The following is a 17,818-nucleotide window of genomic DNA, read 5'->3' as shown; positions in this document are numbered from 1 at the left end:
TTCAGCTTTTGGTAATCCTGGTACATTCAAAGAGAAATCCACCATACTGAATAATCACTTCTTTCTAAACTAATTGGTAAACTTATTTTTAAAATTTGTTTTTAAGGAAGGAAGGAAGGAAATGCTTTAGATATTGAACGACACACTCAACACATTTTATTTATGGTTATATGGCATCATACATATGGTTAATGACCACACATATATTGAGAGGGGAAACCTGCTGTCGCCACTTCATGGACTACTCTTTTTCGATTAGCAGCATGGGATCTTTTTGTATGCACCATCCCATAAGCAGGAGCACTGGCTGGAACGAGAAATAGCCCAATGGGCCTATAACAGTGATCGATCCTAGACCGACTGCGTGTCAAGTGAACGCTTTACTACTAGGCTACATCCCGGCCCTAATTTGTTTCAACGTCTCGATACTTTTATTAGCACAGTTCAAACCAGTTAAAACATGGTTTTATTCATTCATTTGGAAAAAAAAAGAGAAGAATCTCAATCAAATCATTCACAGGTTACTTGAATTGTTAAGTATTTATGGCACTCATATATTGTCTAAAGGCATAGTGGCATGGCCAATCAAAATACTAAGTGACCCAACAATATATAAACTTGTCCAGAAAAGTACTTTCCGTGAACATTAAGTTAATCTATCCAAACATTCCTACACACAAAGATAAATTAAGTCTAAATGCTTTTTTCATCTACACTTTTATAAGAGAAAAAATCAAAAACAACAAATTAGTTTTGGCCCTTTATTCTAGGACCAGGTAGTTAGGTTTCTAGAAATAAATTTTTAAAAAAGAAAAGCATAATGGCATTATTGTAAGAGTCACACATATGTTACATTTCATTTCACATCCAAGCTTTTTCGCTTAAAGTGTCATGTTAAAACCATTCATCTGAATGTAGGCATTTGTGTTTAATTTCAAAACTGAAAATTGGTGGTAATATTGATATGAAATTCCCCTGTAGTAGATCATGTTGGGTGGTACATGTATAATAGCAATGTTTGGCACATTAGAAAGTGATGTCATTAGCAATTGGAACAGGCCGGATGACTGTTCAAGGGTCTACAGTTAAGATTGTATCCAGGTATTTTTTTCAAGAAATACCACATATACAGTTACTAGAGTTAGTTCCGTAGAAAAACAATTCAGTTTACAATAGACATAACCATATGGAGTTTTTAGATTCGAAGATGTTATTGTCTATATGATGCCCGCAAATGTTTCATTTTTAACCTTAGGCTAATGCCATTGGTAAAAAATGACATGTGCGGGATCAAATAGACCGCAAATCTAAAAACTCCATATCTAGACTGGTGTATGAAGATGGGGGGGTATTCAAGTCATGTTTCCCCAGAAAATATATTGAGAAAAAAGAAAATGTTCTTCAGCAAAGAAGGGTTTTGACCTCCGAAACCCTCCCCATGCATTGGATGTAAGCCTAGCCCATGTTGTCCTATTTCCGATAGGCCATGTATTTTTTTTAGCAGGACTATTTTTTGTCAAAACACAAGTCACATTTTGCTTATTTTACTTTGAGACCTGAATCCATAACATCATGCCTTTAACATACTGCTGCTAGTTTAGCATAAATCAGTCGTCGTTCTTTGTTCTACACATGTAAAACAACCATAAAAATACACAGGATGCTTGTTTGGCACTTCTAGAAATTGGAGGTGCTAAAAAATAAAATCAAACATTGCAGAATACACATTCTGTGTGCAAGTTATTTCTGTTCTCTACATATACATTCGACAAACAAACATAAATATAGCACTATTATTGATGAAAAAACCCTCAATTTGGTCAGTAATGCTTATATATTTTACAGCAGGCCTTTGCTGTTACTCCCAAAAATATGGCAGACAAATTTTCAATCAAATGACTGGTGTCAGATGCATTCTTTTGATGAATAGGTTTTATAGGTTTTTTTACTTTAAGTCATTTTGTTAACATATACATTACACGAGGCAGTTTACAATCAGGCCACAATGCAATTCAGACTGTGGTGAAACTGCCATCAAATTATTAGTCCTCAACCAAATGTCCAAGAACTGCTTATATAATTATATACATACACGTTACAATTATATACATATATGCTACATCTATTGATTCTTTTCAACAGCACCTTCATACACAAGAAGCCACTGTTTCACAGAATTTCTTTTGCCCCAAGCATAGTTTCCAAGATTTCCATTACTCTGAACAACTCTGTGACACGGCATCACCAACTGAACCGGGTTTGTCCCCATGGCGTGACCAACCGCTCGGCATGCATTGGCATTTCCACACAACTTCGCAAGGCCACCGTACGATATCGTCTGACCAAACCCAACATGATCTGTTAATGTTTTCCACACCTTGGCAGTGAATGATCCTGAAAAGAGAAACAACTGAATATCAAACGCTGAACAAGTTTGTTTGTTTTGACCGGCCTCAGTGGTGTCGTGGTTAAGCCATCGGAAATACAGCTGGTAGGTAGTGGGTTTGCAGCCCCGAGTTTTAATGACTCAATGTTTTACATGTAAGACCACTACACCATCTTTTCTCTCACTAACCACTAACAACCCAGTCCGGGAGAGACAACCCAGATAGCTGAGGTGTGTGCCCAGGACAGCGTGTTTGAACCTTAATTAGATATAAGCACGAAAATAAGTTGAAATGAAAACATTTTGTTTTGTTTAACGACACCACTAGAACATGTGGCTTTACTAATTGGTTGTTAAACACTTGGCAATTCTAACAGTCTTAAAACAAAAAAACTTATAATTTCTTTAGTAGCTTGGGATCTTTAATATACACTATCCCACTGACAGGATAGCTCATACCAAGGCCATTGATATACCAGTAGTGGTACACTGGCTGAAACGAGAAATAGCTCAATTGGCCCACTGATGGGGATTGATCCTAGACTGACTGCACTTCAGGCAAATTGTTTTACCACTGGTTTACATCCCACCCCCTAAAGCTGAACAAATACAATGATGCATACTACACTTCACTGAATCTTGGCAGGGCTTCACAACATTCGCCATTCTAATCTTCGCAGGATAAATCAGATATCTTAAGACAGTAACCAGTTATTATCTATATAAGATTATAACCAATCAATTGAATACCACTAGTACCATCTTTGACAACGGAAGGACACATCGGAGGTGCTTGTGTGTTTTTCATGCTGTGTTCTCGGGAGAAGTAGTCCCTAAGCCACTGCACACACAGCAGGCTGGGTTTGTACTGGTAACCATTGTCTTGATATAGCTGAGACTTGATGCACACTTCTATGCTGTGAAAATTATAAACAGGAAGGAAATGTTTTATTTAACAACACACTCAACACATTTTATTTACGGTTATATGGCATCAGATAAATGGTTAAGGACCACACAGATATTGAAGGAGGAAACCCGCTGTCGGCACTTCATGGGCTACTCTTTTCGATTGGCAGCAAGGGATCTTTTATATGCACCATCCCATAGACAGAATAGCACATACCACGGCCTTTGATGTACAAGTCGTGGTGCACTGGCTGGAACGAGAAATAGCCCAATGAGCCCACTGACGGGGATCGATCCCAAACCGACTGTGCATCAAGCGAGCGCTTTACCACTGGGCTACGTCTTGCCCCCTAAGATAAACAGAGTGACATATTAAAATTGTTTCACAATTATTTAGATTTTTTATAGTTTGTAAGTTTTTCTCTATTCTTCTCTTAAAGCTCTCTTTTATGTTTTGATTTATCAAAAAGAGTTTTGATTTATCAATCTATTTAAATTATTTAACACATTTTTAAGTACATTAAATTTTGCATTATAACCTATTTATGGGTTAAACAAAATAAATTCAGGTAACCCATTTCTTTCTTTAACCCAACATGACTATGTGAATGATGTTCTAAATTTAATCTAAACAAAAAATGGGTTGGACAAAATAAGACTTTTGGAACTGGTGCACAAATTAAACAAGTGTTCTCGCAATTTTCAAAGGCCTGTTATTACTGTATTTGTTTTAATGGTATGGGCCCACAAGCAATCTTAGCCCTACGATATCATAAAACGTGGTGTATATATTATTTGGCACCCAAGACAAATGATCTTAATGATGAACACTACCATTTCCATTGTTTTTGTAAGCTGTGATATCCCCCCCACCCCACCCCCCAAAAAAAACAACCTAAAAGTTTCTAATATTTAATAAAGAAATGCTGAATAAACAAATGACAGAAAGTAAAAATCATCAGTTACAACCAATTAAATCTGCAACTGAGGACAAAATGTCAGAATGACCGTTAATCACATGACAAATTTGGCATCAAGTAAGTGGTTTTTCAGTCTGAGATTGCCAAATCGATAAAAAATTAAATGTTTTCATTGCTCAAGTAAAATATAACTTTTATTGGGTATATCAAATATACAAATGAACACAGGTATGGGGCCAAAAAAAAAGAGGCTGTTAAAATACGTTATGATAACTGTTGTAAGCTACTTAAGTTTTTCGTCAGTTACTTTTTTGTACATACTGCAACTTGCTTCCTTTGATGTCCAGTCTGAGTGTGCAAACTGATCAAATTTCTTATGTGGAAAAAAGTGTGCATTTGGAAGTAGCGGAGATAGGTGCTGGAAAATATAGTATGGTGTGGGAAAATAAAGAGGAGCATAGAAAAATAAAGGAGGGCGGCAAAATACAATAGCAGGGTGGGACGCCCCGCTTAAATGGAGCAGCGAGAACACTGGATGATATGGTTTTTGCAGAAAATGCAAAAAACAAATTACGGTTTTTTACTGTTATGGTTTATTAAAATGTACAGGCCCTCTGATTTCACGGAAACAATCATTTCTGGTACTGTGTCGGTAAACTCACGAAACCGAAACTTTTTTCACATGATTATTATATTGCATACAACTATTCAACAAAAATAATATATATATATATATAATATTTTTAAAAAGCAGTTTCTGAAGAGTTCCCATGATCACAAGACACAGAACTGAAAAGTGTTTCCCATGAAACTTGAAATCCTATGGCCTGAATGTCCTAGACAATTAGATCAGAGTTCAATACTTCGCAAAACTTGCCATGGATCTGGACAGAAGTTCTCATCACATATGCTGTCAGCCTGATTGAGAAAATGAAGACCCTTAGGACAGCTCACTAGACACATATCGCCAATTGGTGTGGCAACCACAAAACTGTTTGTCGGGCCATAATGACAAGACAACTTGGATTTTCCTGGCATTTTCAATGCTGCAAAAAACAGTGCAATTGATTTACAAAATAAACCAAAAAATACAGGTACATAATTTTCTTTAAATATATACATGTACTTAACTACGTAATTTAATTTTCTTTAAATACATACATGTACACAATTGTGAAATTTAATTTTCTTTAAATACATACACGTACATAACTATGTAATTTAGTTTTCTTTAAATACAAACACGTACATAATTGTGTAATTTAATTTTCTTTAAAGACAAACATGTACGTAATTTAATTTTCTTTAAATACAAACACGTACATAATTATGTAATTTAAATTTCTTTAAATACATACATGTAATTCAGGGCTCGAAATGGGAAATACAATATGACCTGCTGTTATTTTTATTAAATAGTAGGCAAAACAAAATGGCCCGACGGAAACAAGACAGCATGAGGCAAGAGGAGTATTGGGGAGAGTGTGTGGAAAATTAGGATCTCCAAGATGTATTTTTAGAGCATTATAAAATTAATATATAACCCACACACACACACAAGTGCTGAAGCAAAACCTCAAATTCAAACAAAAATGATAGATATTCAGGTAAAATGTGCTAACCTGAGACCTTTTTACCATGTATTTCCATCATTCTACCCTCATAATTAGTTGTAATCCATGTAAAAAATGCTTAGTGATTCATTTGTAACCCTATATCAGGACTTCTAGAATCTTTATAAAATCAACTAGCAATGGGTTCAGCGATTAATTTTTTTTACTAGCCACAATTAAAAATTCACTAGCCCTACTTAAGTTTAAGTTAATACTTTTAACTAAATAATAGTAAAAATCGGATGTCACCTAAAGAGAGAAATATAGCTTAAAAACACTAACATTGAGGGGTGGGGATGGGGGGTCAGAATATTAAAATTTACAAAATAGACTTAACTGCAACATTTGACCCAAACATTTCACTAGCTGTTGGGCATAGCAATAATAATTATTTCCAAGCCCAACATTGAATATCACTAGCCATGGGAGTGGGCCTACCATAATCTAGAAGTCCTGCCTATAAAGTTGTTTGGTAGTAATACTAATATGAATAAATGTTGTTATCCAGAGTCTGGCATTTTCTTTAATTCAAGTAAAAACCAGCCCTCCCAGCTACAAAAATGGGAGCCTGTACACCTATGATAAACACAATTTATCTGCTCAATATGAAACGAACTATTTTGTCAAGGGTGAAGGTGCATGTAAGCAGACCAAGATTTCTTTTTCCTAACGTGGCAAAGCATTGGCATAACAGTGCTGTTTTTGAATTTGAATGACATCACTTTTTATCTTCCTACAATAACAGTAAACTTTAATATGAATGTGTCAGGACTACTTTTTCTTTATTATATAACCATAGAACCCTCGTCATTGTAGTTTACATAGCTTAAGTCACCTCTAGCCCTCCCCTTATTGATATGTTGTAGGGGACAGCTAGATGGGACTGTGTGTAATACTTTGGCAATCGGCAACAACCTAATGGCAGTCAGCTACTGTATCTAAAACACACTTTTTTTTTCCTGAATCTAATGTCACAGAGCTTTATTTTGATTATTCTAGAGTCCAGTCATGACATTAAACTTACATGTTGTTAACCAGTACAAATGTTACACAAAGAAACAGGACTCCTCAATGCGAAACAAACCTGCACTGTCCTTTCTTGTAATGATGAAGAGAAAAGTTTGTTCACATCTGAAGATAAAAAAATGGCTGAGACAAAATTTTGATTATTAATTTTTATTTTTTAATTTGCTATTGGCTAATTTGGCTACTGACAGCTCAAGCCCTGGATAACATGTAATTATTTCTAAGATATCCCTATAATTCTTCTCTTTTTTATTTGAACATTTGAACAAGATGAAGAAATCTGTTTAAGATTGCTAATGGTAAATGGAATTTCCATTAGAAACTGCAGCTTTAAAATACAGGGCGACTAACTTTCCGGAATTTTCCGACAAATCCGGAATTTTTAACCCATATCCGGAATTCCAGAATTAATGCCATTTATCCGGAACTTTTTAAAAATTTGCCATCATAATTTTTTTTTTAAACGACCATTTCTGAATATATTTTAAATTTTCTATATTTTTAAATCCAGAGTTTATTAAACAGTTTATCATTCTGCATTCTCCACTGCAACCTGAACTTGGCATTATCAACTGTTTCGTGCTATTACTAAGACGTTTGTCGGTATAATATCCGCCCGGTCCCCTCTATTATTTTTAGTTAGGGTTAGGGGTTAGGGTTTAGGGGTTGGGGTTAAGGTTAGGGTTAGGGTTAGGGTAGGGGGGGACCGGGCGGATATTTTTCCCGGGTTAGAGTTAGGGTTGGGGTTAAGGTTAGGGGAGGGGGGGACCAGGCAGATATTTTTCCGAATACATAAATATTAACATTCCAATAAATAATACAATGTTTTTATTGTTATGTATCTCTTTGGTTGTTGTTATTTTTTTAAATATGTCAAATATGGCGCTGTTTAAATTAAAACATTTTATATTTTTTTAAATTAGGTTGGTCGCCCTGAAAATAATTGCTTTTTATTCATTCATGGTGATTGTTAGCCCGAGTACTCTGACTGTAATGAGAGCGTGTTTATGTCCAAATGTCCGTCTAGCTCTCTTACAGTCAGAGTACTCGGGCTATCGGGCTAGGTGATTGTCTACCTAATAAGGAAAGAATAGTAGCTACTTGCAATAAACGTGAGAGTATTTTTAGTATAGTAACTATTATGGTGACTTCTCAAAAGCAGTAGCACATTACTATCCAAAGCTAGAATAAAAGCAGTTCAACGAGGCAGAGCAGTGAGTGTCAGCACTACCTCGAGTGACCTTTCCCGCCATTTCTTGTTTCAGTTTGGAAGTTCCCTTCATTACATAGAGCACCTAAGTGAAAATACGATCCGTAGTATAGCTCTACGTATTCTCCTATTGCTACTGCTACTGTTTATGCAGCTGTTACTGTTGCTATTACTGCTGCTTCTATAACTACTGCTACCATTTTAAACACACTGATGACATATCAAGTTTGACTTTCATGCTCCTTTTTAACAAGTATGAAGATAGGAAATTTGCCCAGTAGGGGCAGTACTCAGGCCTGTAGGAACGATATCTGGAGCGGGGGTGGGTGGGCACAATGGTTTCTAGACGTTTCGTACCCAAACCCGTTCGTACTATACCGTTTCGTAACCACTAGCATACCAGTTCGTAACCAATTAAATAATGTCATACATTACACCTAACATTAATAAATGTTTTTAAATACACAATTATAATGTTATATTACAAACATATTGTAACATTTAGCAAAAAATTGGTTGTAATAATCACTCAGTATCTTTTATAAGCATTAAATGAGCAATTATGTGCTGTGCATCACTGAAGCATGCCGTTTCGTAACCAAAAAGCATACCTTTTCGTAACCAAAAGGCATACCTTTTCGTAGCCAAAGAGCAATTCTTTTGTCTTGTAATTTGGTGTCGATTCCACAGTGCAGCGATGGTGTTTATTGTTATGCATAACCGTTCCGAGATATCGATCGGAATATTTCGCAAGACCGATCCTCTCTTCGTACGTATATATGCTCAAAACAAAAACATTCATACACGCACACGCACGCACATATAACAAAAATATAATAAGATCTGATATCCCATGTTTTTGGAATGTGGACTTTTTTTTAGGTCTAATAATGCCTACATATAATACATTTTTGATAGAAGAATACAACTTTTTGTTTTAATTTATCCATTTGCTTTAACACATATTTAGTATCTGTCGCAACACGTCCAATCTGCTTTTTGCTTAGTCCGAACGGACGTAGACAGTAATGTGCACCCTGCACTACCATTTGCTGTGCTATTTTAAGCAGACGATCTGGTTACGAACTGGTATGCCTTTGGGTACGAACTGGTATGCTTTTGGGTACGAACCGGTATGGTTACGAAACGACCTGATACCGGCACAATCTGTATACTCTGCAGTGTGGTGGTGGGACAAAAGTCATATTTTTTTATAGATCTCTTTCTTTTATATCTGGGTGAAAATGTAAAATGCGATTTCCTTGATCTTGTGGTGGCCTTCTTGGATATAAATGTTGCTGCACTGACTTCTTTAGCTGAGAGTAGTTATAAAAATAATTCCTTGACCACTAAAAATCAGCCATACACATCAACAGTTGGTCATAGTTGATAAAATATTTGATATATTGACAGCTATTTTGACGGCCATCTTGAACGCATTCTTGAATATTTCTACATGTTTAAGGGTGCCAAGTTCACTATCTGGACTACTCTCCGGATCCTCGATGAGCAAAGATGCAAAAACAACAAAACTGAGGGCTTGGCAAAGTACTAGTTTAATTGTGCAATGAATGAACGAAGGAACGAACGAATAAAAATAATACACATCGGCTACTGGGTGTCAAAAAAGTTAAGTATATATTTCTTGAATAAAATATTTTAGTTTGACCTTTGACAGTGACCTGACCTTGACATCTAAACTGGGGAGTCATCTTAAAGCCGCACACCCTAGTTCCATCCAGCGAAAATAAATTATAATTTGGTTAATCTACAAACCTGTAACACACTTAGATCACATTTTTATCAAATGGAGTGAAAAAGCAGGTTTTATATCGATAAATACCATGGGAATTCCCATGTCCCAATTGCTTGAAATAATTTTCAAAGTTAGTATTCTGATATCACCGGTAGATGTCGCTCGAAGCACAACAATGCCTACGTCACGACAAATTTCACAGACTTGGGGTGCGTTCCTTTCACCTCTCCTGGACATGTTCCAACTGTTCTGTCCTGGTTGTATCCCCTCTCCAGATATCGTAAGACTTAGCAAAATTATTGGTTTTAAGGGTTTGTAACGTTTTGTATTGAGACACTTACTTGTCTGAACTTTATTGTGACTGAAAATGTTCACGAACTGTGAAGAAAAATCTCACAAATGAACAACAACAAATCGGATCTTGATTGCGCGAACCGTGCACGAGAAAACAAACCGAACCAAAATGATAACGGTCACGTGGTATACCAACGTCTGTGACACTGAAATGGAAATATCCCCTCTAAAAATAGATTAGACCTTGTCTGCTCAACGGTTTTTTTCTCAGGCCCGTGCCATTTTATGAAATACGAAAAATGCATTTTGTGGTATTACAAAAACCAGGATTACCAGGATTACCAAAAAAACACTTCAGGTGAATGGAAATGTATATTCTAAATAATAAACGGTAAGTAAAGTGCAATTTTATTTGTGAAAAATGTGTTTAATAGCGAAAAACAACGCCGTAATGGTTAACAACTAGCCGTAACTAGGGTGTGTCCCTTTAAAAAAAAGGTTTTACTCATATTTAGGGTATTCTAGATATTGTCTAAATTTGACCTTTGGTCGTGACCTAAAAAAATCGGAAACCTCTTGTCACGGGGATTCTATAATTCCCGTAACTGAATAAAACACGATTATCAAAATATCTCTCCTAACTGTATATCTATTAGATCTCTCTGTAACAGGCGGTTAAACCCTAGTATGGCTCGTCTCTAGGTATGATCAGAGATACGATCTTATATAAGTATATATTATTATAGCACGTTAGTTCTATAGAAACACAACAAAAACACAATACACTTTGGAATCTGTATTAATCTACGCTGACAAATGTACAGCCGTAGTAGTTAATTAATAACAACAATAATAACAACCCAGAACTGATCACTTAATTAGTTAATCTCTGGGTGTCTAGTTACACAATATGCGAATCACTTCACCGTTACACCACGCCCACACGTGTGATAATTGAGAAACGTTTCCAGGAGAAGTTAATTAATAAAGGAATTACAACACCATTCCTAACTGGTTAATTTTTAATTAACCCTTACTACTCGTTCAGTAACGTGTGATAATTTAGGAACGCTTCCAGGGGAACTTAATTAATAAAGGAATTACAGCTCTATTCCTAACGGGTTAATTTTTAATTAACCCTAACTACTCATTCAGTAACCTTGTGACACAGAATTAATACTGGTACCGATCACAATAAAGACAATAACCTACAGTGTACCTAGGTCGTCTAGGATGACTGGCTAAGCTTTATATTACCAAATACTCATATAATGTTAGAACTAAAAGTCTACGATTTACTTCGTCAGATGACCGAAGACACTGTCTAAAGAATATTGGTATAATACAGTATCAAAATATTTAAAGTCACATCAATCACATCAAGGTTATACACAGAGCAGAAATAATATTTACCAAAGTCCAAACGGACTAACGTTCCCTGGGAGCCGTCCTTTTCTCGTTCTCCTCGATATCTCTAAAACACTAGCTATTTATTATAAATCAGGATTTTGCCTGGGGGGTACAAGGCGGTACCTCACGTATCATCTCATATTCCAACTCTACTAGAGTCGGTATTATTTCTCCCTAATCGTCAGACTTACTGACGCCATCGTCGCCAAATCACGGTTGTAAAACCCGCACTCGCAGAGGTATTACGTAACTACTCGCCACATGGCCTCCACAGCTGGACTAAGTGCATATTGGAATGTTCGATCGCGCGAAGTATTACGTAACAAGTTGCCCATCTGGGCTTAAGTGCAATGAAACTGCACACGGCCCTCTAACACAATTAAAATCGCCACAGGCGAAACAAACTTAAGAGCATGTACCGTCACACCTCTAAAACAATTTTTTTTACTGTCCTAAAGTATACTACAACTGTGCCACAATTGGTGCTTTGGGCCAGTAAGTCACAACCATTCCCCTAAGCCACTCCACTATAGCTAGCTCGCAGTTCAAGTGTCCTCTAGCCCTGCCCTGTTTATATCTTGTGTCAGGACACGATATAAATCCTGTGACAGGACACAAAATATAAACACTAGGGAAGGGCTAGATAACACTCGAGTCTCGAGCTACTCAGGTAGTTAGCTCAATGGGGGATGGGGCGGCGAGCAAAAACCCTCTTCACTGATGAGTAGAAAAAGAGTTCACTTTCTAAAACCCAGTTATGTTTTTCTCTTTCACCCCCTCTCTCTTTTATATATATTTTTTATTTAACCGACTTTTCGTATTGACTTACGTTGTGGTCTCTTTAAATCTACAGGGTCATTTCAGGTCTCAAAACTGGGTCAGTTGTGACACGCTCCATCAGCCTCGTTCTGATTTACACATATCCCATGATGCATGTCATAAACATGGAGTTCACAGGTAGAAAACATTCACGTTTTATGTTGTTGTCGTTGAATAATTTCGTGTTTCTTCATTAAAACTACGATGTCTGAAAAAATACCAGGTGGGAGGCAGAGAGCGGCGTCGGAAGGCGACCCGTTGGACGACAGAGACGATGATCGTGGTATGTACTGCGGTCATTCTTTGAAGTGGTCGCACAAGCAGGTGAGTCGAAGTGCGATGTTGACAACAAGTGGCACGCCGAATGCTCAAAGCGATCATAGACAGACGGGCGAGTATGACGATGAAGACGATGTCAGTGATTTTAATGACCGACGGGTCATTGGACCGTCGGAAAGACGAAGGAAATCCAGAAAATCTGGATCATTTAGGTCATTTCGAAAACTCATGAATCGGGTAGGCCTAATGAAATCACATTCCAGTTCCGGATCTTCTAATTCGATACCGGATAGCGATTCAGACGGTAAACAGTGGTCAAAGAATCAGCCCAGAGGTCGTGATTACCCTGATAATGATGGGCACAGAACTGACAGGGAACTGTCAGAATCCTCCACTAGCAGACCCCTCATCACCAACCCATCGTTGTGTGGACCAAGGTGGGAAGAAACACCGGGGACTGTTGGAATTTATAATCATGGTAATACATGTTTCATGAATGCAGTATTACAGTGTTTGGCTCATACTGACTTGTTCGTGGAATATTTCTTTGAAGGGGTGTACAAGGAAGATTTGCGGAACCACAAAAACACAAACACAAAAGATACTTCCAAGGGTGATGTTACCGAACATCTTGGAAAACTGTTAAAATGTCTTTGGTCTCACAGGTACAATTCTGATATTTCACTGAATTTTAAGAATGTTGTTGGGAAATATAATTCACAGTACAAAGGGAGTGCTCAACATGATGCCCAAGAATTCTTTTTGTGGTTACTGGATCGCTTGCATGAAGACTTGAACTGCAAAACGAAAATGAAGCCACGATCATTGAAGGTGTGTATGAAGTTATAAATATAATAGTGTTTACAAACTGTTTAGTTTTTCCTTTTATATTTGGTTTTGTTGTATATATTCTAAGTATTTTCCTAACTTCACAGAGTGAAAAACTAAGACACAGTGAACTGTAAACATAGGCCATTTAGCAAATGAGTTGTATTATTAATGTACATATAACTTGTTTTTATTCTAATAATTCAGTGATTGTTCAAACACGCTGTCCAGGGCATACATATGTTAATGCGTTAGTGTTAAAGAAGGTGAGACATTCTGCTACCACATGAGCTACTTCTGCTGATTGAACAACCGTGGGAACTTTTATATATTTGCATTTTAAAGATGAAGTTTCTATTATTCACATTGATTATTTACCTTCAGCTATTGGATGTATAACATTTGGTAATTCTGCCATCTAGTCTTAGATAGGAAACCTGCTAAAAAAAATTCATCAATAACAAGAGATCTTATATGTGCAGGCACCATACCACAGATAAGATAGCACATACCATAGCCTTTGATATACCAGTCATAACAAGAAATAGCTCAATGGGCCACCAATGGGGATCAGTCAAGCGCTTTACCACTGGGCTTCGTCCCATCCCACACTTTAAAGAGATAGGTTATCACATATTATAACCATTGATCATATGTAATGGAGCTCTGATAGTGTCTCCATTTCTCCATTAGCAGCAATGATTCGTTTACATGCACTTTCCCACATACAGGACAGTACATACCATGACCTTTGATGAACCAGTCATGAGGAGTAAGTTGAAACGGGGAAATAGTGAGGTTGTTTGAACTTATGATATACTATAGGCACCTTAGACGAATGCTCTACAGACTAAGTTAGATTTGTCCAAGAACTACATGTATCTAGATTGTAATTGATATTTAAAGAGAACCACTATTTTAGTGTTTTAGTAGTATATAGTTAGGTAGACTTTTTGTACCTGATGTTTATATTTTAAATTTAAAACTATTAAACTGAAACAGAGAAGCACATGTACAATTCAACAGCGAACTTGAGAATGCATTTTAAAAATAACATCAAATCGTGACCAGTAATCCAAATTTTATTGACTCCTGGTGAGAAAGATAACAGTAAAGTGGCTCCTGCAGTTATGGATATATATTCTTACGCATAGCATAGTGAGTTCAAGGATGTGTATATATGGGTTTACATATACAATACATGGTGGGCACAGTAGGTTAATATAACTGTCATCTTATCTCATGTAATGGGTGTATTGCTTGTAATTATTCATGTGTGGTTTGCATTACAAACTGCATGTATATGAAACTACAAGTACACATGTAGTTTGTTAACACCTACAGGTTTTTATCACCTATGTTTCTAGACTCCGATAATCGGCACCATTCCTCACAAGTTATGTCGTTTTTTATTCCCAATTTTGGAGTGAAAATTCCCAATCAATGTAAATAATTATAATTTTTTATTATTATATAAAGGCATATTTTGAAAACAATACATAAGACTAGATATTAATTTTAATAAATACAAGTATATGACATTGTATATAGTGTTTTCCCTAGAAATTTGGCACGGCATGGTAGACTAAACTCTTTCAGGGCATTTTCACTATTTTCAGGGCATGGGGTTTTTTTTTCATTAAAGAAAAAAACAATTAATTGAAATGAAAATAAATGTAATTAATGTGCTTGCTTTAATAAATGAATTGCAAAATATATAACAGGAACATTTGATTAATTAATCATATACATTTGTTGTGTTTTATAAAGGCAATTTTAGAATTAATTATTGAAAAAGGCTTGTTTAATCTCAGGGCAGCATGGCACCGATTAAGGCAAGCTGGTGCTAGACTACTGAGGCATGATGCTGCACCATGCTAAAACAAGTTAGGGGAAACACTAGTATAGTACTAGTAGTTACGATTCTAACAAGGCTTACTGAAATGTTTTTTTTAAATGAAACTGAAAATTCCCCAAATTTAGTAGAACAACGTTAAAATTCCCAAAGTCAGAGTCATGGGTGTCAAGTCAAATTTTTAGAAATAAAACCCTGATCTATATATATAGTGATGTCACAATGATCAATTATAATTGATGTGAAGAGCAATTGTAAAAATTGATAATCATTTGTGTGGGGAAATGTTAACTAAATAATCGTTCCTCCAGTTTACATGATAGAATTGATGTAAATCTGTTGGGGTTGGGGTTTGTTTTTATATGTACATAAAGAAAACAAATATTAAATGGTTATTAAAGGTAACTCTAGCAATTTGTAGGATCTGTCCTAGTGAACACAACATTACGTGCATGATAGTTATGACTCAACTCGTTATGTCCATCTATACTTTAAACTGATTGTGTAATCAAAAGTTTATCTGTTGGTGCAAATTGATATCAATAATGAAATTCTGATCGATTCCCAACACTATCTATACATGTATGTACCCTAAATTACACAGTAAAACCCAGTGTAAAGTGCACTTTGTATAACAACTGCAAGTTCCTACATTTATGTCCTGTTAGCAGGGGTGGGAATTCTCCTCGGATCAGCTGTTTTCCTTTCATGGAACATTGCGTTTCCTCGCATTTTAATCGTCCTTTCCTCCAAAATGTGTCGGATGGCACAGATTTTAACCTTGAATTTCAAAAATTTCCAGGACCCCTCTAGATTTCCTTTTTTTTTTTTACAGTTCACCAATTCTCATCCCTATTTTAGAAATGAAATTTAGACTAATAAAAGGATTATGGTTGTTACTAGAAGTGATCGCATGCAGATACATGTAATCGGGTCAGGTCAGGTCATAGTGTTTTTACATGCACTTTTAGAGCAGGCTGTTGTAGCGCACGCCTGTCATGGGCACAGGTGCCCACCTTGGCCGGCTCCTTTGTCCAGATGTAATTGGGGCAGGCAAATATCTTTTATACCTACAATACCACCTCAAAAATACAGTTTGTATATAAACTGAGTTCTAAAACCAATTGCTGCACACCCACCAGACGTGAAATACGGGTAATAATTATCTAGGGCAGTTCCACAGTAATGGAATTACAAGTCAGAGAAATATATGCCTTCTCCATGTGATCAGTCCAGAATCACCCTAATTTACCACAAATAAATTAAAATGAATGGGTTTTAAAAAAAATTATAACTAACTAACTGAACTTAACTAGGAGTTTGTGATATATTTCTTAGATTCCACTTTTTGAGACTATATTTTGTATAAAACAAAACAAAACTAGACTTAAAAAAACCAAAATATCAATTTGAGTAAATATGTGCTATTTACGTGTTTAACGGACTTATTGTTATTTTTTTTTTTTTTAAACTATTGATGGATCTATAGCACTACAATAGAATACACTAGCATAGATCTATGTTTAACAACACCCCAACACAAAAACTTGTATCTAATAGTAATACATTAAAAAAAATGTTTTTTTAAAACATATTTTTAATTAAATGACTGTTAGGAATCCGATATCTAATAGAAGTTGGAACCCCAAAACAAGTAAAAAGTAATGGTCTGTATCTGTTTGTCTTTGTCACACCTGAAAATCAATAAGTGGGTCAGAAAATGATGACAAAGACTTGGGACAGGTTAACCTCCAGCTTGAGACAGGTTAGCCTCGACCACATTTCTTTCTCGGACGTACATGTCATGACAGAGAGGTGATAAATCAGCCCAACAAGAATTGATAATTGAATGCATCTGTTTTGTACAGCCCAACAAGTGCTGTTATACTGGTCCTTTCAACCTTTATTAACTTGGTGAACAGACCCTAATCCCAGTAGTTGTAGTAGATAATTTTAGCACGCGCCGGGTTTTGTACACCATTGTGAATGATATCTATGATCACAACTGGGTTCACTTCACAGATAGGTGACAGCCGAGTTGGTAAACAGTATTACGGAAGCTTGTCGCAGTGACACAGAAACGCAGTGATCACCAGGACATGTTCATCAAGGAAGATAGTAACTTTGTTTTAACATGTTTATCAACCATTTTTTTTTGTCAAAGTTAAATTGTAATTTCCTGAAGACAGCAGAAGTGATTTGAATATACAGTGAAACCTCTCAAGAGCAGACCCTATGTAAACCGGAATTCTCACAAAACCGGATGTTTCACAGAGTCCCTTTTTAAAAAACAGTACAGAACTTAACCTTTCTAAACCGGATCCCCTTAAAGGGACATTCCTGAGTTTGCTGCATTGTAAGATGTTTCCAACTAATAAAATATTTCTATGATTAAACTTACATATTAAATATAATTTCTTGTTTAAAATATCAGTGGCTGTATATTCAATGTGTTTCTGGTCGTCTTAATATTTGTAAGAAGCCCAAACAGGATTTTGTCTTCAGATAAATTC

At 36.1% G+C, this 17,818-nt stretch overlaps 2 protein-coding genes across 9 annotated transcripts in view; one reads left to right on the top strand and one right to left on the bottom strand.

The window, feature by feature from the left end:
• Positions 1 to 1,127: 1,127 nt before the first annotated feature.
• LOC121380007 (methylated-DNA--protein-cysteine methyltransferase-like) lies at positions 1,128 to 11,577 on the bottom strand. 8 transcript variants are annotated; one of them, XM_041508718.1, is made up of 5 exons: positions 7,931 to 8,128; positions 6,853 to 6,959; positions 5,093 to 5,261; positions 3,146 to 3,303; positions 1,128 to 2,394 (listed from the first exon to the last, which is right to left on the bottom strand). In XM_041508718.1, exons 3-5 carry the CDS (start codon positions 5,251 to 5,253, stop codon positions 2,123 to 2,125), a joined length of 591 nt encoding a protein of 196 aa, XP_041364652.1. In that variant the 5' UTR covers positions 5,254 to 5,261; positions 6,853 to 6,959; positions 7,931 to 8,128; the 3' UTR covers positions 1,128 to 2,122. The 8 variants fall into 8 exon arrangements, with proteins under 8 accessions (XP_041364652.1, XP_041364651.1, XP_041364656.1 ...); XM_041508717.1 differs by having other exon boundaries at positions 6,913 to 6,959; XM_041508722.1 differs by lacking the exons at positions 6,853 to 6,959; positions 7,931 to 8,128 and adding an exon at positions 11,528 to 11,577.
• Positions 11,578 to 11,876: 299 nt separating this feature from the next.
• The window catches only part of LOC121379014 (ubiquitin carboxyl-terminal hydrolase 43-like), a 53,167-nt gene continuing 47,225 nt past the window's right edge, over positions 11,877 to 17,818 (top strand). The window contains exon 1 of the mRNA XM_041507450.1: positions 11,877 to 13,453. Within this exon, the coding sequence (XP_041363384.1) occupies positions 12,548 to 13,453 (906 nt within the window). The 5' untranslated portion in view covers positions 11,877 to 12,547. The remainder of the gene's footprint in view (positions 13,454 to 17,818) is intronic.

This window comes from Gigantopelta aegis, chromosome 8 (genome assembly GCF_016097555.1).
Source record: "Gigantopelta aegis isolate Gae_Host chromosome 8, Gae_host_genome, whole genome shotgun sequence".
Taxonomy (NCBI): domain Eukaryota; kingdom Metazoa; phylum Mollusca; class Gastropoda; order Neomphalida; family Peltospiridae; genus Gigantopelta; species Gigantopelta aegis.
This window is presented reverse-complemented; position numbering and strand designations above follow the sequence as displayed.

Bases quoted from the DNA above. Each gene is read 5' to 3' on its own strand.
- LOC121380007 (XM_041508714.1), bottom strand. From the start codon at position 8,107: ATGGCGGGAAAGGTCACTCGAG. The intron at 5,262-8,085 runs GTAGTGCTGACA...TGTTTTTTGCAG, and splicing joins GGCGGGAAAGGTCACTCGAG to CATTGAAAATGCCAGGAAAA. The intron at 3,304-5,092 runs GCAAGTTTTGCG...TAATTTTCACAG, and splicing joins AACTTCTGTCCAGATCCATG to CATAGAAGTGTGCATCAAGT.